The sequence below is a fragment of the Danio rerio genome, chromosome 17 (genome assembly GCF_052040795.2).
Source record: "Danio rerio strain M-AB ecotype USA chromosome 17, GRCz13ab, whole genome shotgun sequence".
Classification (NCBI taxonomy): Eukaryota; Metazoa; Chordata; class Actinopteri; order Cypriniformes; family Danionidae; genus Danio; species Danio rerio.
The window spans coordinates 41446225-41460420 of record NC_141037.1 but is presented as its reverse complement, the minus strand read 5'-3'; the positions used below and the strand labels follow the sequence as shown (position 1 = coordinate 41460420).

Genomic DNA, 14196 nt, shown 5'->3' with positions numbered 1-14196 from the left:
AACAAGAGCAAATGAAAAGTACATAAATATGACTGAACCATGTAGCCTACCAGATGATGATACAAACGGCCATGTGATCTGAAATCGTGCGTAGACCATAGACTGTAAAATATAGGCATAGACATAGAAATGGTGAAACGATTTAATTTACTTTCTATTATTTACAATAATAAACTTTTTTTAACTTATATTCCTAATATCTACGTGAGCAGTTAGCACTGTACGTGTAATTAACCAGCAAGCACTTACATTGCTTGGGCCACTAATAGAAAATATATGAGTTAATTTTATTATTTTAATTTAATTAATTCCTAAATAGCTGTACATTTTACAAAGTCAAACCTTGTCAAACCAATCTTGCTCATTTAGCATTATTATTACAGTTTCGTGAATTATAAATTAATTGATTTAAACTTCATTATTATTATTATTATTATTATAACTATGTTATTTATTATTATTAATTATTTATTATTTATATGTTGAGATGAGATGAATCGTTTACTCATGTGATTCAGATTGGCGATTCAAATTGTGGTTGCTATAGCAACGCGTGTTATGATTTGACTCCATATATAAACACCGAGACTCGCCGCTATCTGTTGATTGAGGAGAGGCGAATTTCTGAGGCATTTGCTGAGGATTACTGTGCTGATACTGCGATTCTTCAAGGAGACCAGAGAATTTCTGACAGAAGACTTTTATTTTACAAGGAGATCGACGCTCAGAGCTGAAATTATTCCTTTTCACACGTTTTGTTGCTCTTTTGTTGTGTTTATTTTGATTTTGATCTTGTTTTTATCGTTTTTATTGACATTTTTATTGATATTTGATCTTTGTTCTTGTTTTCAGGTTTGCTGGAGTTTGGAGGAGTTTGTCAGATGGGTGAAAACCGCAGTGAGTGTTTTAGTTTTTATTTGTTTATGATCAATCATGATATGATGTTGTGTAATATTTGGGGAAATGTGATGTAAATAAACTGGTACAAATGAACCCATTTCAACACAACTGTTCCCCGATATAAGTGATCAGATGTCTTTTATTCTCTGTAGATGCAGCTACTAAAGTTAATTGTTGATTAATTCTTATAATCTTATAATAAACGTGATATGTTGTTGTTGTTGTTGTCGTTGTCTCAGGCCGCTCCAGATCCAGGAGTTCTGCTTTCATCCAGGCAGCTGTTCAGGACGTCAGGACACATGATGGTGATGGTGAAACCCAGACCGTGAGCCAAGAGCTTGATGGACCTCTGCCTTCCCTGTTGGCCAAATCTGTGTCCACAGATCAGGGTAACAGGAAGAGGAAGCGGCAGAGCGGCAGCCAGCAAACACCAGAAGATGAACGTCCGTCCACCTCATCTAGAAGAGCTCTCAAACGCTCTCGCAGAGGTCAGAATGGCTTATTGAAGAAGTGATGATGATGTTTCAGTAATGCTCTTTTGCAGTTTTCTCTACTGCTGCATGTTTTCTTTGAACACACATTTCTACTGCTCCTCTGTGTTGCAGACGCGTATGCAAAGGGCCCACTGCTGGGAGACGGTGGATTTGGCTCTGTGTTCGCTGGGATGCGCAGGTCCGATGGACTGCCAGTAAGTCGTTTTCTCCACTCTTCATTCAAACAGCCTTTAGAAATCCTGATCTCAGTAAATGTGATGTGTGAGGATCAGGCAGGTGTGATTTATTATGCTTTATCTGTCTACAGGTCGCCATCAAGTATGTGTCTAAAGAGCGGACACAGAGGAGACTGAGAGTTGTGAGTTCAGTGTGAACCTGTTGTTGTGTTTGATGTTTCATTGGGTTCTGAATCCAATCGTTTGTCCTGCAGGAAGGTCAGGGTCGGCTGCCGCTGGAGGTGGCACTGATGACCCGCGTCAATTCAGCTCCTGCCTGCCCCAACGTCCTGCAGCTGCTTGACTGGTTTGACCGTCCCAGACGCTACATCCTGATCCTGGAGCGTCCGGATCCCTGCCAAGACCTCCAGAGCTTCTGTGAGGAGAACGGCTGTCTGGATGAGCGTCTGGCCAAGAAAGTGCTGGTGCAGCTGATCGCGGCTCTGAAACACTGCGAGAGCCGCGGAGTCCTGCACCGGGACGTCAAGCCAGAGAACCTGCTGATCTCCACAGAGTCCCAGGACATCAAGCTGCTGGACTTCGGCTGTGGAGATCTGCTCAAGCGCTCGGCCTACAAATACTTCGCAGGTGGGTTTGTGTTGCAGAAGGAAACACTCTGTGGATGTTTGTGAGCTTTTGATGATCCACCAAAGGGAATTTGTGTGTGCTGGAGTGTTTTGAACGGGTGTTTGTGTCTCCTTGTGTCTCTCAGGAACTATTCAATACGCTCCACCTGAGTGGTTCTGCAGACAGCGCTACCATGCGGGTCCAGCTACGGTGTGGTCAGTAGGAGTGACCCTCTTCAACATCCTGTGCAACCGTTTCCCCTTCGGAGGTGCACTGAGGGTCACGTCCAGAAGCAAACTGACCTTCCCCATAACTCTGTCAACAGGTAAGAGACTCACTGAGAGATCAGCAGAAGTGTGTTGCTCTGTGTTTCTGAACACGGTGTTGTGTGTATCAGAGTGCCGTCAGCTGATTGGCTGGTGTCTCAGTCCAGCGGCGGCTGATCGGCCCAGTTTGGACGATATTGAGCGCCATCCCTGGTTACAGTGAACAGGTGGCCAGTGACTTGACACTTATCTGAGTGACGCACTCATGGCTTTGATTGTGTTGTTAGGGTCAGTCTGGATTAATGATCTTAATGATTTGTGTAGGGTGAGCAGGAGTCACACAGGAAGTGCAGAGAACTGCTTCCTGATCACCTGCAGAATGAGGAGTGGGCATAAACTAATGGCCGACTCACCCAGGGCCGGGGCCCCTTTACCTGCACTAAGCCACGGCTTTAGATGGCTTTAATGTTAAAAGGGATTTTAATAATAAATGTATTATTTAGACAAATAATCCAGGTGTAGTGTCTTCCTAGAGTGACTGGAGAGAGCTCAAATAAAGGGAGAGTTCACACAGAAATCCAGATTTACTCACTGTTTACTCAAGCTCAAGCGGTTTCAAATCTTTAAGAGTTTCTTGTTTTCTGTTTTGCACAAAATAAAATGTTTTGAAGAAGCTGAAAACCTGTAACCGTTGACTTTCATAGTAGCAAAAACAAACAAGTCAATGGGTACAGCTTTTCAGCTTTCTTCAAAATATCTTCTTTTGTATTGAACAGAATAAAGAAACTCAAACAGGTTTGGAGCAAGTGAAAGGGAGTTAATGATACAGAATTGTTATTTTGGGGTGAACTATCCATTTAAGTCCTCTTAATGGAGGTTTTCATAATGGTTTTAAAATGAAGATTGCAGCTCTACTGACTGAGGCTAAAGGTGTGATGAAATATTGTTTAGGTTGTTATTCCATTAAATGATCTTATAGATCTATAATATATAAGTTTTGGTGGAGTTGTTGTGGTAATTTGCCCACAGTAGCAGTAAAACCTCTGAAATGGTGTACACATCTGATGATCTAAGACCTAGTTTTTTGTTTTTTTAATATTAGGAATGTTCAGAGCTCTGTTAGATGTACATTTGCATTCTACATTTCTGTTGTTGTAGCAGGGAGATGTTTGTTTTGTGGCATGAAAAGAGTTTAAGAACTTCAGTTTTAGCTGGGAGTACTACTGCATATGCACTCATGTGATTGGCTTAAATTATATTAAACTGAGAGACCCAGAAACAACACTGAGTCCTTTCTGAGACTGCAAGTCAAATATTTGGAAAAAACATTTAACCTTTCTTAAATGTATTTACATTTTTAATCATTAAAAACTTACAATATTAGAATCAATGAAAATAGGATGCAGATGCCAGAACATTGTCATTAACACTCTTTTGAATCATATTTCTACTAAAGAACAATGACTTTAGTTTACTCTACTTTACATTCTGCTGGTTCTGACATTAGAATAAATACTGAAGTCTGAACTCTGAGCTCTTTTATTCCTCTGCCTTTGTTGCTGTGTGGAAGGCATGTCTAATGAAGCATAACACACTTCATCACCAGCCTGAAACAGAATATATTTCATTAAAATAATAAACAAATAAATATATTATATTATATTGATGTAATTTGTGTTGCTGCTAAACTATTGCGAATGATATATATTAAAATTATTCTCAAAATGTGCTCATACCTCAACATGTCTGTTCTCAGCCCCAGAACCTACAGAAACTTAACAAAAGATAAGAATAATTTACATTTTATAATTTGAGATATCCATTTTTTACGAATAGCTGATGACCTGTAGTTTTCTTCTGACAGAGGCAGTAGACGCAGATGGAGAAGAGGAGAACACACACCGAACACACACTGAACAGCAGATTCCAGCAGAAAACACACTCTGATGCAGGTGATGTGGAGGTGCTGTTAAACCGTTCAGCACAAGGAGACTCTTGCTCTAAAATGAACAACAGGCCATTATTAAAGTGAATATATATTTAGTTATTATATTCATTTTATTTTATCTTTACTGATTACACACAATAATGAAAAATATGAGTTTAACACTGATGAATTTGCTAAAAGTGGTTGGAAAATCAGAAGTTAAAGATTCTAATATTAAATACACTATAAATCATCGTTTTACAAAATATAATGAATTTGCTGTTAATTTAATTTAAAGTATTATTAGAAACTAAGATACACTTTAAAAACTAATTATAAACACTTATTTTACTAATATACTTTATTAAATATACAATTTTTCTGTATTTGAAGTTGGACTATGGCTGCAGGATTGTGTTGCTTAATTATTTGCAGGACTTTGCATTAATTATCGATAAAATTCATTCAAATAATATTAAAATAATAAAACTTTAGGTAAACATGTAAACTTATCATTAAAGCACAGCTATATTATGAAGAGATAAACTATAATTGACACTAATATTAGCTGTAATCCATAATCATCAAAATGAACTGAAATAAACACTTGAAATAAATTATTCTGAGTGTCATGAATGATTAAATAATTCCCCAGCACGGTTTAATTGAGAAAATATCTTTTGCAACACATTTTTAAACATAATATGTTAAATAAATAATCTCTAATAACTCATGACACAATATTTTAATAGTTATTTTACAAGACACTAGTATTCAGCTTAAAGTGCAGTTTAAAGGCTCACTGGGTTAATTAGGTTAACTAAAGTTAGTTTAATTTAGGCAAATCATAGGACAACAGTGCTTGGTTCTGTAGGCAAAAAAAAAAAAAAAATCTTACAGGGCTAATAATAATGTGCTTATTTTTTTGTTTGTTTTTATCAAAAACTGTTTTCACTTCAGCCAAACTGAAAAATAAACTTCACTGATCTGATAAGATCTCTTTGATCATTGTCACAAAGCACAGATTTTCCATTAGGCTTTCTTTAGTCTTGTGTATTGATTAATGTGCGCGAGGGCAACTATTGGTTTAATGAGGGAGTTTTCTGAGAGATGAAGAGCTGTAAAGTGAGTGTTCAATTACAAAAAGAAATGATTATACAAACTCAGTGTTTCCTTTTATTAACATTAACAAAACCGTATTACTTTAAAAGAAATATAATTATCAAAGCATGTCTTAGAGCGAATAAGGCCAACAGGTTTTTTATGTAATCGCCTTTTATCTTAATTTATATATAAAATAAATGTTTAATTAGTAATCACTACTGATGGGTTAGATTTTCAATATTCAATATTGTTCAGTAATTATTCAGCAGTAATTAAACATCTCTGTAGCATTTCCTCCTGCAGATGTGGTTCAGTCAGTTCAGCACTGCAGGGAGCTGTCCATTGTGCTGAATTTACTCCACACTAAACTCTCTTCACACATTAAATTCATTATAAGTGTCTGATCAGTGAACAGGATACTGTCATTTCTCAACAACTAAAGAAGGTCTAATGTAGAAATTAAAAGATAATAGGAAATACAAACAGATGGATTTGCTTTATGAAAGGAAATTTTGTTGAATGATTATTACAATTTGGTTTAAATGTTGAATGTTGCACTCGTATATGTTGCATTGCTCTGCTCTTCTTTAAATAAATCAAACCTCAGTTGTGTGCTGTTTACACTGTCTCTGATTCATGGTACGTATTTTAATAAATCAGACTTTTGCATCTTCAGTTTCTCATCAATTCCAAGTCATGAAAATAATAAAAGCAACATTTACAGCTGCAGCGTGCACTAAATATTTTCTTACTTTTCTTATTTCTGTTTTTGTCTAACCACAGTTTATCTCATGCATTGATGTGTGTATTGAGCATGCAAGATCACCAGCTTGACCACAAACAGTTTTAGGACATTCAGTCTGTTGCATGCCTGAATAAAAACACTTGTGGTTTGTGTTCTCGCCTAGCTTTTCACAGCAACTGCAACATCACTGCACCAGGAGCGTCAGTAAAGACCAAGAAGAAGAAGAAGAAACACAGCACTGAGCCTGAAAGCTGATGTACTGAAGGCTGCAAGCAGAATCATTTATGACCCAGAGATAATTTAATATAAAAAATGTATATCAATATAAGAAATGAACCATATTATTAATCATATTATTCATTTCATAAAGAGTTTTTAACTACATTCAAAAAATAGAAACCTGTTTACCTTTAATATGTTTACTTTAATTAACTTTGATATATTTTTACTACTGTAAACTGGTGTATAAAATCAGGCCGCTTCAATGCACACTTTGCACCCTTAACAGAAGTTCAGAATCTCAAATCACATCAAATCATCAAACGTAATGACAAACGAGAGATGTTTTTCTGAATAAAATACAATCTTTTTTTTTGTTTTAATATAAATGAACAAGGCTAGATAGGTTAGGAAAATTCTAGCAAACGTACAAGCTAATTGTCATTACAGACCTTGTGATAGTAGTTTAGCTTATTGAAAGCTGTATATTAGTAATGAAAACAGCTATCTAGATTCATACAAACAGAAATAATGTATTTATAAACTTGCACCTTTCTGCTGTGGACGCCATCTTGTGGTCAGACGCGGGAACTCATTCGGCAGGTGAACTTTTGTGCTTTCTAGCCGTTGAGTGAACACAAAGTCCCTTAAAAAGCCTTCACATACATCCAAAAAAACGAAAACATTAATAAAACTTAATAATATTAAATCTGAAAACAAGAGCAAATGAAAAGTACATAAATATGACTGAACCATGTAGCCTACCAGATGATGATACAAACGGCCATGTGATCTGAAATCGTGCGTAGACCATAGACTGTAAAATATAGGCATAGACATAGAAATGGTGAAACGATTTAATTTACTTTCTATTATTTACAATAATAAACTTTTTTTAACTTATATTCCTAATATCTACGTGAGCAGTTAGCACTGTACGTGTAATTAACCAGCATGCACTTACATTGCTTGGGCCACTAATAGAAAATATATGAGTTAATTTTATTATTTTAATTTAATTAATTCCTAAATAGCTGTACATTTTACAAAGTCAAACCTTGTCAAACCAATCTTGCTCATTTAGCATTATTATTACAGTTTCGTGAATTATAAATTAATTGATTTAAACTTCATTATTATTATTATTATTATTATTATTATAACTATGTTATTTATTATTATTAATTATTTATTATTTATATGTTGAGATGAGATGAATCGTTTACTCATGTGATTCAGATTGGCGATTCAAATTGTGGTTGCTATAGCAACGCGTGTTATGATTTGACTCCATATATAAACACCGAGACTCGCCGCTATCTGTTGATTGAGGAGAGGCGAATTTCTGAGGCATTTGCTGAGGATTACTGTGCTGATACTGCGATTCTTCAAGGAGACCAGAGAATTTCTGACAGAAGACTTTTATTTTACAAGGAGATCGACGCTCAGAGCTGAAATTATTCCTTTTCACACGTTTTGTTGCTCTTTTGTTGTGTTTATTTTGATTTTGATCTTGTTTTTATCGTTTTTATTGACATTTTTATTGATATTTGATCTTTGTTCTTGTTTTCAGGTTTGCTGGAGTTTGGAGGAGTTTGTCAGATGGGTGAAAACCGCAGTGAGTGTTTTAGTTTTTATTTGTTTATGATCAATCATGATATGATGTTGTGTAATATTTGGGGAAATGTGATGTAAATAAACTGGTACAAATGAACCCATTTCAACACAACTGTTCCCCGATATAAGTGATCAGATGTCTTTTATTCTCTGTAGATGCAGCTACTAAAGTTAATTGTTGATTAATTCTTATAATCTTATAATAAACGTGATATGTTGTTGTTGTTGTTGTCGTTGTCTCAGGCCGCTCCAGATCCAGGAGTTCTGCTTTCATCCAGGCAGCTGTTCAGGACGTCAGGACACATGATGGTGATGGTGAAACCCAGACCGTGAGCCAAGAGCTTGATGGACCTCTGCCTTCCCTGTTGGCCAAATCTGTGTCCACAGATCAGGGTAACAGGAAGAGGAAGCAGCAGAGCGGCAGCCAGCAAACACCAGAAGATGAACGTCCGTCCACCTCATCTAGAAGAGCTCTCAAACGCTCTCGCAGAGGTCAGAATGGCTTATTGAAGAAGTGATGATGATGTTTCAGTAATGCTCTTTTGCAGTTTTCTCTACTGCTGCATGTTTTCTTTGAACACACATTTCTACTGCTCCTCTGTGTTGCAGACGCGTATGCAAAGGGCCCACTGCTGGGAGACGGTGGATTTGGCTCTGTGTTCGCTGGGATGCGCAGGTCCGATGGACTGCCAGTAAGTCGTTTTCTCCGCTCTTCATTCAAACAGCCTTTAGAAATCCTGATCTCAGTAAATGTGATGTGTGAGGATCAGGCAGGTGTGATTTATTATGCTTTATCTGTCTACAGGTCGCCATCAAGTATGTGTCTAAAGAGCGGACACAGAGGAGACTGAGAGTTGTGAGTTCAGTGTGAACCTGTTGTTGTGTTTGATGTTTCATTGGGTTCTGAATCCAATCGTTTGTCCTGCAGGAAGGTCAGGGTCGGCTGCCGCTGGAGGTGGCACTGATGACCCGCGTCAATTCAGCTCCTGCCTGCCCCAACGTCCTGCAGCTGCTTGACTGGTTTGACCGTCCCAGACGCTACATCCTGATCCTGGAGCGTCCGGATCCCTGCCAAGACCTCCAGAGCTTCTGTGAGGAGAACGGCTGTCTGGATGAGCGTCTGGCCAAGAAAGTGCTGGTGCAGCTGATCGCGGCTCTGAAACACTGCGAGAGCCGCGGAGTCCTGCACCGGGACGTCAAGCCAGAGAACCTGCTGATCTCCACAGAGTCCCAGGACATCAAGCTGCTGGACTTCGGCTGTGGAGATCTGCTCAAGCGCTCGGCCTACAAATACTTCGCAGGTGGGTTTGTGTTGCAGAAGGAAACACTCTGTGGATGTTTGTGAGCTTTTGATGATCCACCAAAGGGAATTTGTGTGTGCTGGAGTGTTTTGAACGGGTGTTTGTGTCTCCTTGTGTCTCTCAGGAACTATTCAATACGCTCCACCTGAGTGGTTCTGCAGACAGCGCTACCATGCGGGTCCAGCTACGGTGTGGTCAGTAGGAGTGACCCTCTTCAACATCCTGTGCAACCGTTTCCCCTTCGGAGGTGCACTGAGGGTCACGTCCAGAAGCAAACTGACCTTCCCCATAACTCTGTCAACAGGTAAGAGACTCACTGAGAGATCAGCAGAAGTGTGTTGCTCTGTGTTTCTGAACACGGTGTTGTGTGTATCAGAGTGCCGTCAGCTGATTGGCTGGTGTCTCAGTCCAGCGGCGGCTGATCGGCCCAGTTTGGACGATATTGAGCGCCATCCCTGGTTACAGTGAACAGGTGGCCAGTGACTTGACACTTATCTGAGTGACGCACTCATGGCTTTGATTGTGTTGTTAGGGTCAGTCTGGATTAATGATCTTAATGATTTGTGTAGGGTGAGCAGGAGTCACACAGGAAGTGCAGAGAACTGCTTCCTGATCACCTGCAGAATGAGGAGTGGGCATAAACTAATGGCCGACTCACCCAGGGCCGGGGCCCCTTTACCTGCACTAAGCCACGGCTTTAGATGACTTTAATGTTAAAAGGGATTTTAATAATAAATGTATTATTTAGACAAATAATCCAGGTGTAGTGTCTTCCTAGAGTGACTGGAGAGAGCTCAAATAAAGGGAGAGTTCACACAGAAATCCAGATTTACTCACTGTTTACTCAAGCTCAAGCGGTTTCAAATCTTTAAGAGTTTCTTGTTTTCTGTTTTGCACAAAATAAAATGTTTTGAAGAAGCTGAAAACCTGTAACCGTTGACTTTCATAGTAGCAAAAACAAACAAGTCAATGGGTACAGCTTTTCAGCTTTCTTCAAAATATCTTCTTTTGTATTGAACAGAATAAAGAAACTCAAACAGGTTTGGAGCAAGTGAAAGGGAGTTAATGATACAGAATTGTTATTTTGGGGTGAACTATCCATTTAAGTCCTCTTAATGGAGGTTTTCATAATGGTTTTAAAATGAAGATTGCAGCTCTACTGACTGAGGCTAAAGGTGTGATGAAATATTGTTTAGGTTGTTATTCCATTAAATGATCTTATAGATCTATAATATATAAGTTTTGGTGGAGTTGTTGTGGTAATTTGCCCACAGTAGCAGTAAAACCTCTGAAATGGTGTACACATCTGATGATCTAAGACCTAGTTTTTTGTTTTTTTAATATTAGGAATGTTCAGAGCTCTGTTAGATGTACATTTGCATTCTACATTTCTGTTGTTGTAGCAGGGAGATGTTTGTTTTGTGGCATGAAAAGAGTTTAAGAACTTCAGTTTTAGCTGGGAGTACTACTGCATATGCACTCATGTGATTGGCTTAAATTATATTAAACTGAGAGACCCAGAAACAACACTGAGTCCTTTCTGAGACTGCAAGTCAAATATTTGGAAAAAACATTTAACCTTTCTTAAATGTATTTACATTTTTAATCATTAAAAACTTACAATATTAGAATCAATGAAAATAGGATGCAGATGCCAGAACATTGTCATTAACACTCTTTTGAATCATATTTCTACTAAAGAACAATGACTTTAGTTTACTCTACTTTACATTCTGCTGGTTCTGACATTAGAATAAATACTGAAGTCTGAACTCTGAGCTCTTTTATTCCTCTGCCTTTGTTGCTGTGTGGAAGGCATGTCTAATGAAGCATAACACACTTCATCACCAGCCTGAAACAGAATATATTTCATTAAAATAATAAACAAATAAATATATTATATTATATTGATGTAATTTGTGTTGCTGCTAAACTATTGCGAATGATATATATTAAAATTATTCTCAAAATGTGCTCATACCTCAACATGTCTGTTCTCAGCCCCAGAACCTACAGAAACTTAACAAAAGATAAGAATAATTTACATTTTATAATTTGAGATATCCATTTTTTACGAATAGCTGATGACCTGTAGTTTTCTTCTGACAGAGGCAGTAGACGCAGATGGAGAAGAGGAGAACACACACCGAACACACACTGAACAGCAGATTCCAGCAGAAAACACACTCTGATGCAGGTGATGTGGAGGTGCTGTTAAACCGTTCAGCACAAGGAGACTCTTGCTCTAAAATGAACAACAGGCCATTATTAAAGTGAATATATATTTAGTTATTATATTCATTTTATTTTATCTTTACTGATTACACACAATAATGAAAAATATGAGTTTAACACTGATGAATTTGCTAAAAGTGGTTGGAAAATCAGAAGTTAAAGATTCTAATATTAAATACACTATAAATCATCGTTTTACAAAATATAATGAATTTGCTGTTAATTTAATTTAAAGTATTATTAGAAACTAAGATACACTTTAAAAACTAATTATAAACACTTATTTTACTAATATACTTTATTAAATATACAATTTTTCTGTATTTGAAGTTGGACAATGGCTGCAGGATTGTGTTGCTTAATTATTTGCAGGACTTTGCATTAATTATCGATAAAATTCATTCAAATAATATTAAAATAATAAAACTTTAGGTAAACATGTAAACTTATCATTAAAGCACAGCTATATTATGAAGAGATAAACTATAATTGACACTAATATTAGCTGTAATCCATAATCATCAAAATGAACTGAAATAAACACTTGAAATAAATTATTCTGAGTGTAATGAATGATTAAATAATTCCCCAGCACGGTTTAATTGAGAAAATATCTTTTGCAACACATTTTTAAACATAATATGTTAAATAAATAATCTCTAATAACTCATGACACAATATTTTAATAGTTATTTTACAAGACACTAGTATTCAGCTTAAAGTGCAGTTTAAAGGCTCACTGGGTTAATTAGGTTAACTAAAGTTAGTTTAATTTAGGCAAATCATAGGACAACAGTGCTTGGTTCTGTAGCCAAAAAAAAAAAAAAAAAAAAAATCTTACAGGGCTAATAATAATGTGCTTATTTTTTTGTTTGTTTTTATCAAAAACTGTTTTCACTTCAGCCAAACTGAAAAATAAACTTCACTGATCTGATAAGATCTCTTAGATCATTGTCACAAAGCACAGATTTTCCATTAGGCTTTCTTTAGTCTTGTGTATTGATTAATGTGCGCGAGGGCAACTATTGGTTTAATGAGGGAGTTTTCTGAGAGATGAAGAGCTGTAAAGTGAGTGTTCGATTACAAAAAGAAATGATTATACAAACTCAGTGTTTCCTTTTATTAACATTAACAAAACCGTATTACTTTAAAAGAAATATAATTATCAAAGCATGTCTTAGAGCGAATAAGCCCAACAGGTTTTTTATGTAATCGCCTTTTATCTTAATTTATATATAAAATAAATGTTTAATTAGTAATCACTACTGATGGGTTAGATTTTCAATATTCAATATTGTTCAGTAATTATTCAGCAGTAATTAAACATCTCTGTAGCATTTCCTCCTGCAGATGTGGTTCAGTCAGTTCAGCACTGCAGGGAGCTGTCCATTGTGCTGAATTTACTCCACACTAAACTCTCTTCACACATTAAATTCATTATAAGTGTCTGATCAGTGAACAGGATACTGTCATTTCTCAACAACTAAAGAAGGTCTAATGTAGAAATTAAAAGATAATAGGAAATACAAACAGATGGATTTGCTTTATGAAAGGAAATTTTGTTGAATGATTATTACAATTTGGTTTAAATGTTGAATGTTGCACTCGTATATGTTGCATTGCTCTGCTCTTCTTTAAATAAATCAAACCTCAGTTGTGTGCTGTTTACAATGTCTCTGATTCATGGTACGTATTTTAATAAATCAGACTTTTGCATCTTCAGTTTCTCATCAATTCCAAGTCATGAAAATAATAAAAGCAACATTTACAGCTGCAGCGTGCACTAAATATTTTCTTACTTTTCTTATTTCTGTTTTTGTCTAACCACAGTTTATCTCATGCATTGATGTGTGTATTGAGCATGCAAGATCACCAGCTTGACCACAAACAGTTTTAGGACATTCAGTCTGTTGCATGCCTGAATAAAAACACTTGTGGTTTGTGTTCTCGCCTAGCTTTTCACAGCAACTGCAACATCACTGCACCAGGAGCGTCAGTAAAGACCAAGAAGAAGAAGAAGAAACACAGCACTGAGCCTGAAAGCTGATGTACTGAAGGCTGCAAGCAGAATCATTTATGACCCAGAGATAATTTAATATAAAAAATGTATATCAATATAAGAAATGAACCATATTATTAATCATATTATTCATTTCATAAAGAGTTTTTAACTACATTCAAAAAATAGAAACCTGTTTACCTTTAATATGTTTACTTTAATTAACTTTGATATATTTTTACTACTGTAAACTGGTGTATAAAATCAGGCCGCTTCAATGCACACTTTGCACCCTTAACAGAAGTTCAGAAGCTCAAATCACATCAAATCATCAAACGTAATGACAAACGAGAGATGTTTTTCTGAATAAAATACAATCTTTTTTTTTGTTTTAATATAAATGAACAAGGCTAGATAGGTTAGGAAAATTCTAGCAAACGTACAAGCTAATTGTCATTACAGACCTTGTGATAGTAAATTAGCTTATTGAAAGCTGTATATTAGTAATGAAAACAGCTATCTAGATTCATACAAACAGAAATAATGTATTTATAAACTTGCACCTTTCTGCTGTGGACGCCATCTTGTGGTCAGACGCGGGAACTCA

General features: G+C 36.4%; 2 protein-coding genes across 6 annotated transcripts; both read left to right on the top strand.

The window, feature by feature from the left end:
* The first annotated feature begins 298 nt into the window (after window positions 1–298).
* On the top strand, window positions 299–6962 carry LOC141374999 (serine/threonine-protein kinase pim-3-like). 3 transcript variants are annotated; one of them, XM_087290894.1, is made up of 8 exons: window positions 299–897; window positions 1140–1388; window positions 1506–1588; window positions 1702–1752; window positions 1825–2197; window positions 2322–2501; window positions 2574–2669; window positions 2767–3718. In XM_087290894.1, the coding sequence occupies exons 1-7, from the start codon at window positions 882–884 to the stop codon at window positions 2663–2665; spliced, it is 1044 nt and encodes a 347-aa protein (XP_087147020.1). In that variant the 5' UTR covers window positions 299–881; the 3' UTR covers window positions 2666–2669; window positions 2767–3718. The 3 variants fall into 3 exon arrangements, with proteins under 3 accessions (XP_087147020.1, XP_087147021.1, XP_087147022.1); XM_087290896.1 differs by lacking the exons at window positions 2574–2669; window positions 2767–3718 and adding exons at window positions 4307–4394; window positions 6382–6962 and having other exon boundaries at window positions 522–897; XM_087290895.1 differs by lacking the exons at window positions 2574–2669; window positions 2767–3718 and adding an exon at window positions 4307–6148 and having other exon boundaries at window positions 495–897.
* A 690-nt stretch (window positions 6963–7652) lies between these two features.
* On the top strand, window positions 7653–13769 carry LOC141374998 (serine/threonine-protein kinase pim-3-like). Of its 3 annotated transcripts, none has more exons than XM_087290900.1 (8): window positions 7653–8055; window positions 8298–8546; window positions 8664–8746; window positions 8860–8910; window positions 8983–9355; window positions 9480–9659; window positions 11465–11552; window positions 13546–13769. In XM_087290900.1, the coding sequence occupies exons 1-7, from the start codon at window positions 8040–8042 to the stop codon at window positions 11545–11547; spliced, it is 1035 nt and encodes a 344-aa protein (XP_087147026.1). In that variant the 5' UTR covers window positions 7653–8039; the 3' UTR covers window positions 11548–11552; window positions 13546–13769. The 3 variants fall into 3 exon arrangements, with proteins under 3 accessions (XP_087147026.1, XP_088507393.1, XP_087147025.1); XM_087290899.1 differs by lacking the exons at window positions 11465–11552; window positions 13546–13769 and adding exons at window positions 9732–9827; window positions 9925–10111 and having other exon boundaries at window positions 7710–8055; XM_088651267.1 differs by lacking the exon at window positions 13546–13769 and having other exon boundaries at window positions 11465–11650.
* The last annotated feature ends 427 nt before the right edge of the window (window positions 13770–14196 follow it).

Bases quoted from the DNA above. Each gene is read 5' to 3' on its own strand.
- LOC141374999 (XM_087290894.1), top strand. The intron at 1,389-1,505 runs GTCAGAATGGCT...TCTGTGTTGCAG, and splicing joins TCTCAAACGCTCTCGCAGAG to ACGCGTATGCAAAGGGCCCA. The intron at 2,502-2,573 runs GTAAGAGACTCA...TGTGTGTATCAG, and splicing joins CCCCATAACTCTGTCAACAG to AGTGCCGTCAGCTGATTGGC.
- LOC141374998 (XM_087290899.1), top strand. The intron at 8,911-8,982 runs GTGAGTTCAGTG...TTTGTCCTGCAG, and splicing joins CACAGAGGAGACTGAGAGTT to GAAGGTCAGGGTCGGCTGCC. The intron at 9,356-9,479 runs GTGGGTTTGTGT...TGTGTCTCTCAG, and splicing joins GGCCTACAAATACTTCGCAG to GAACTATTCAATACGCTCCA.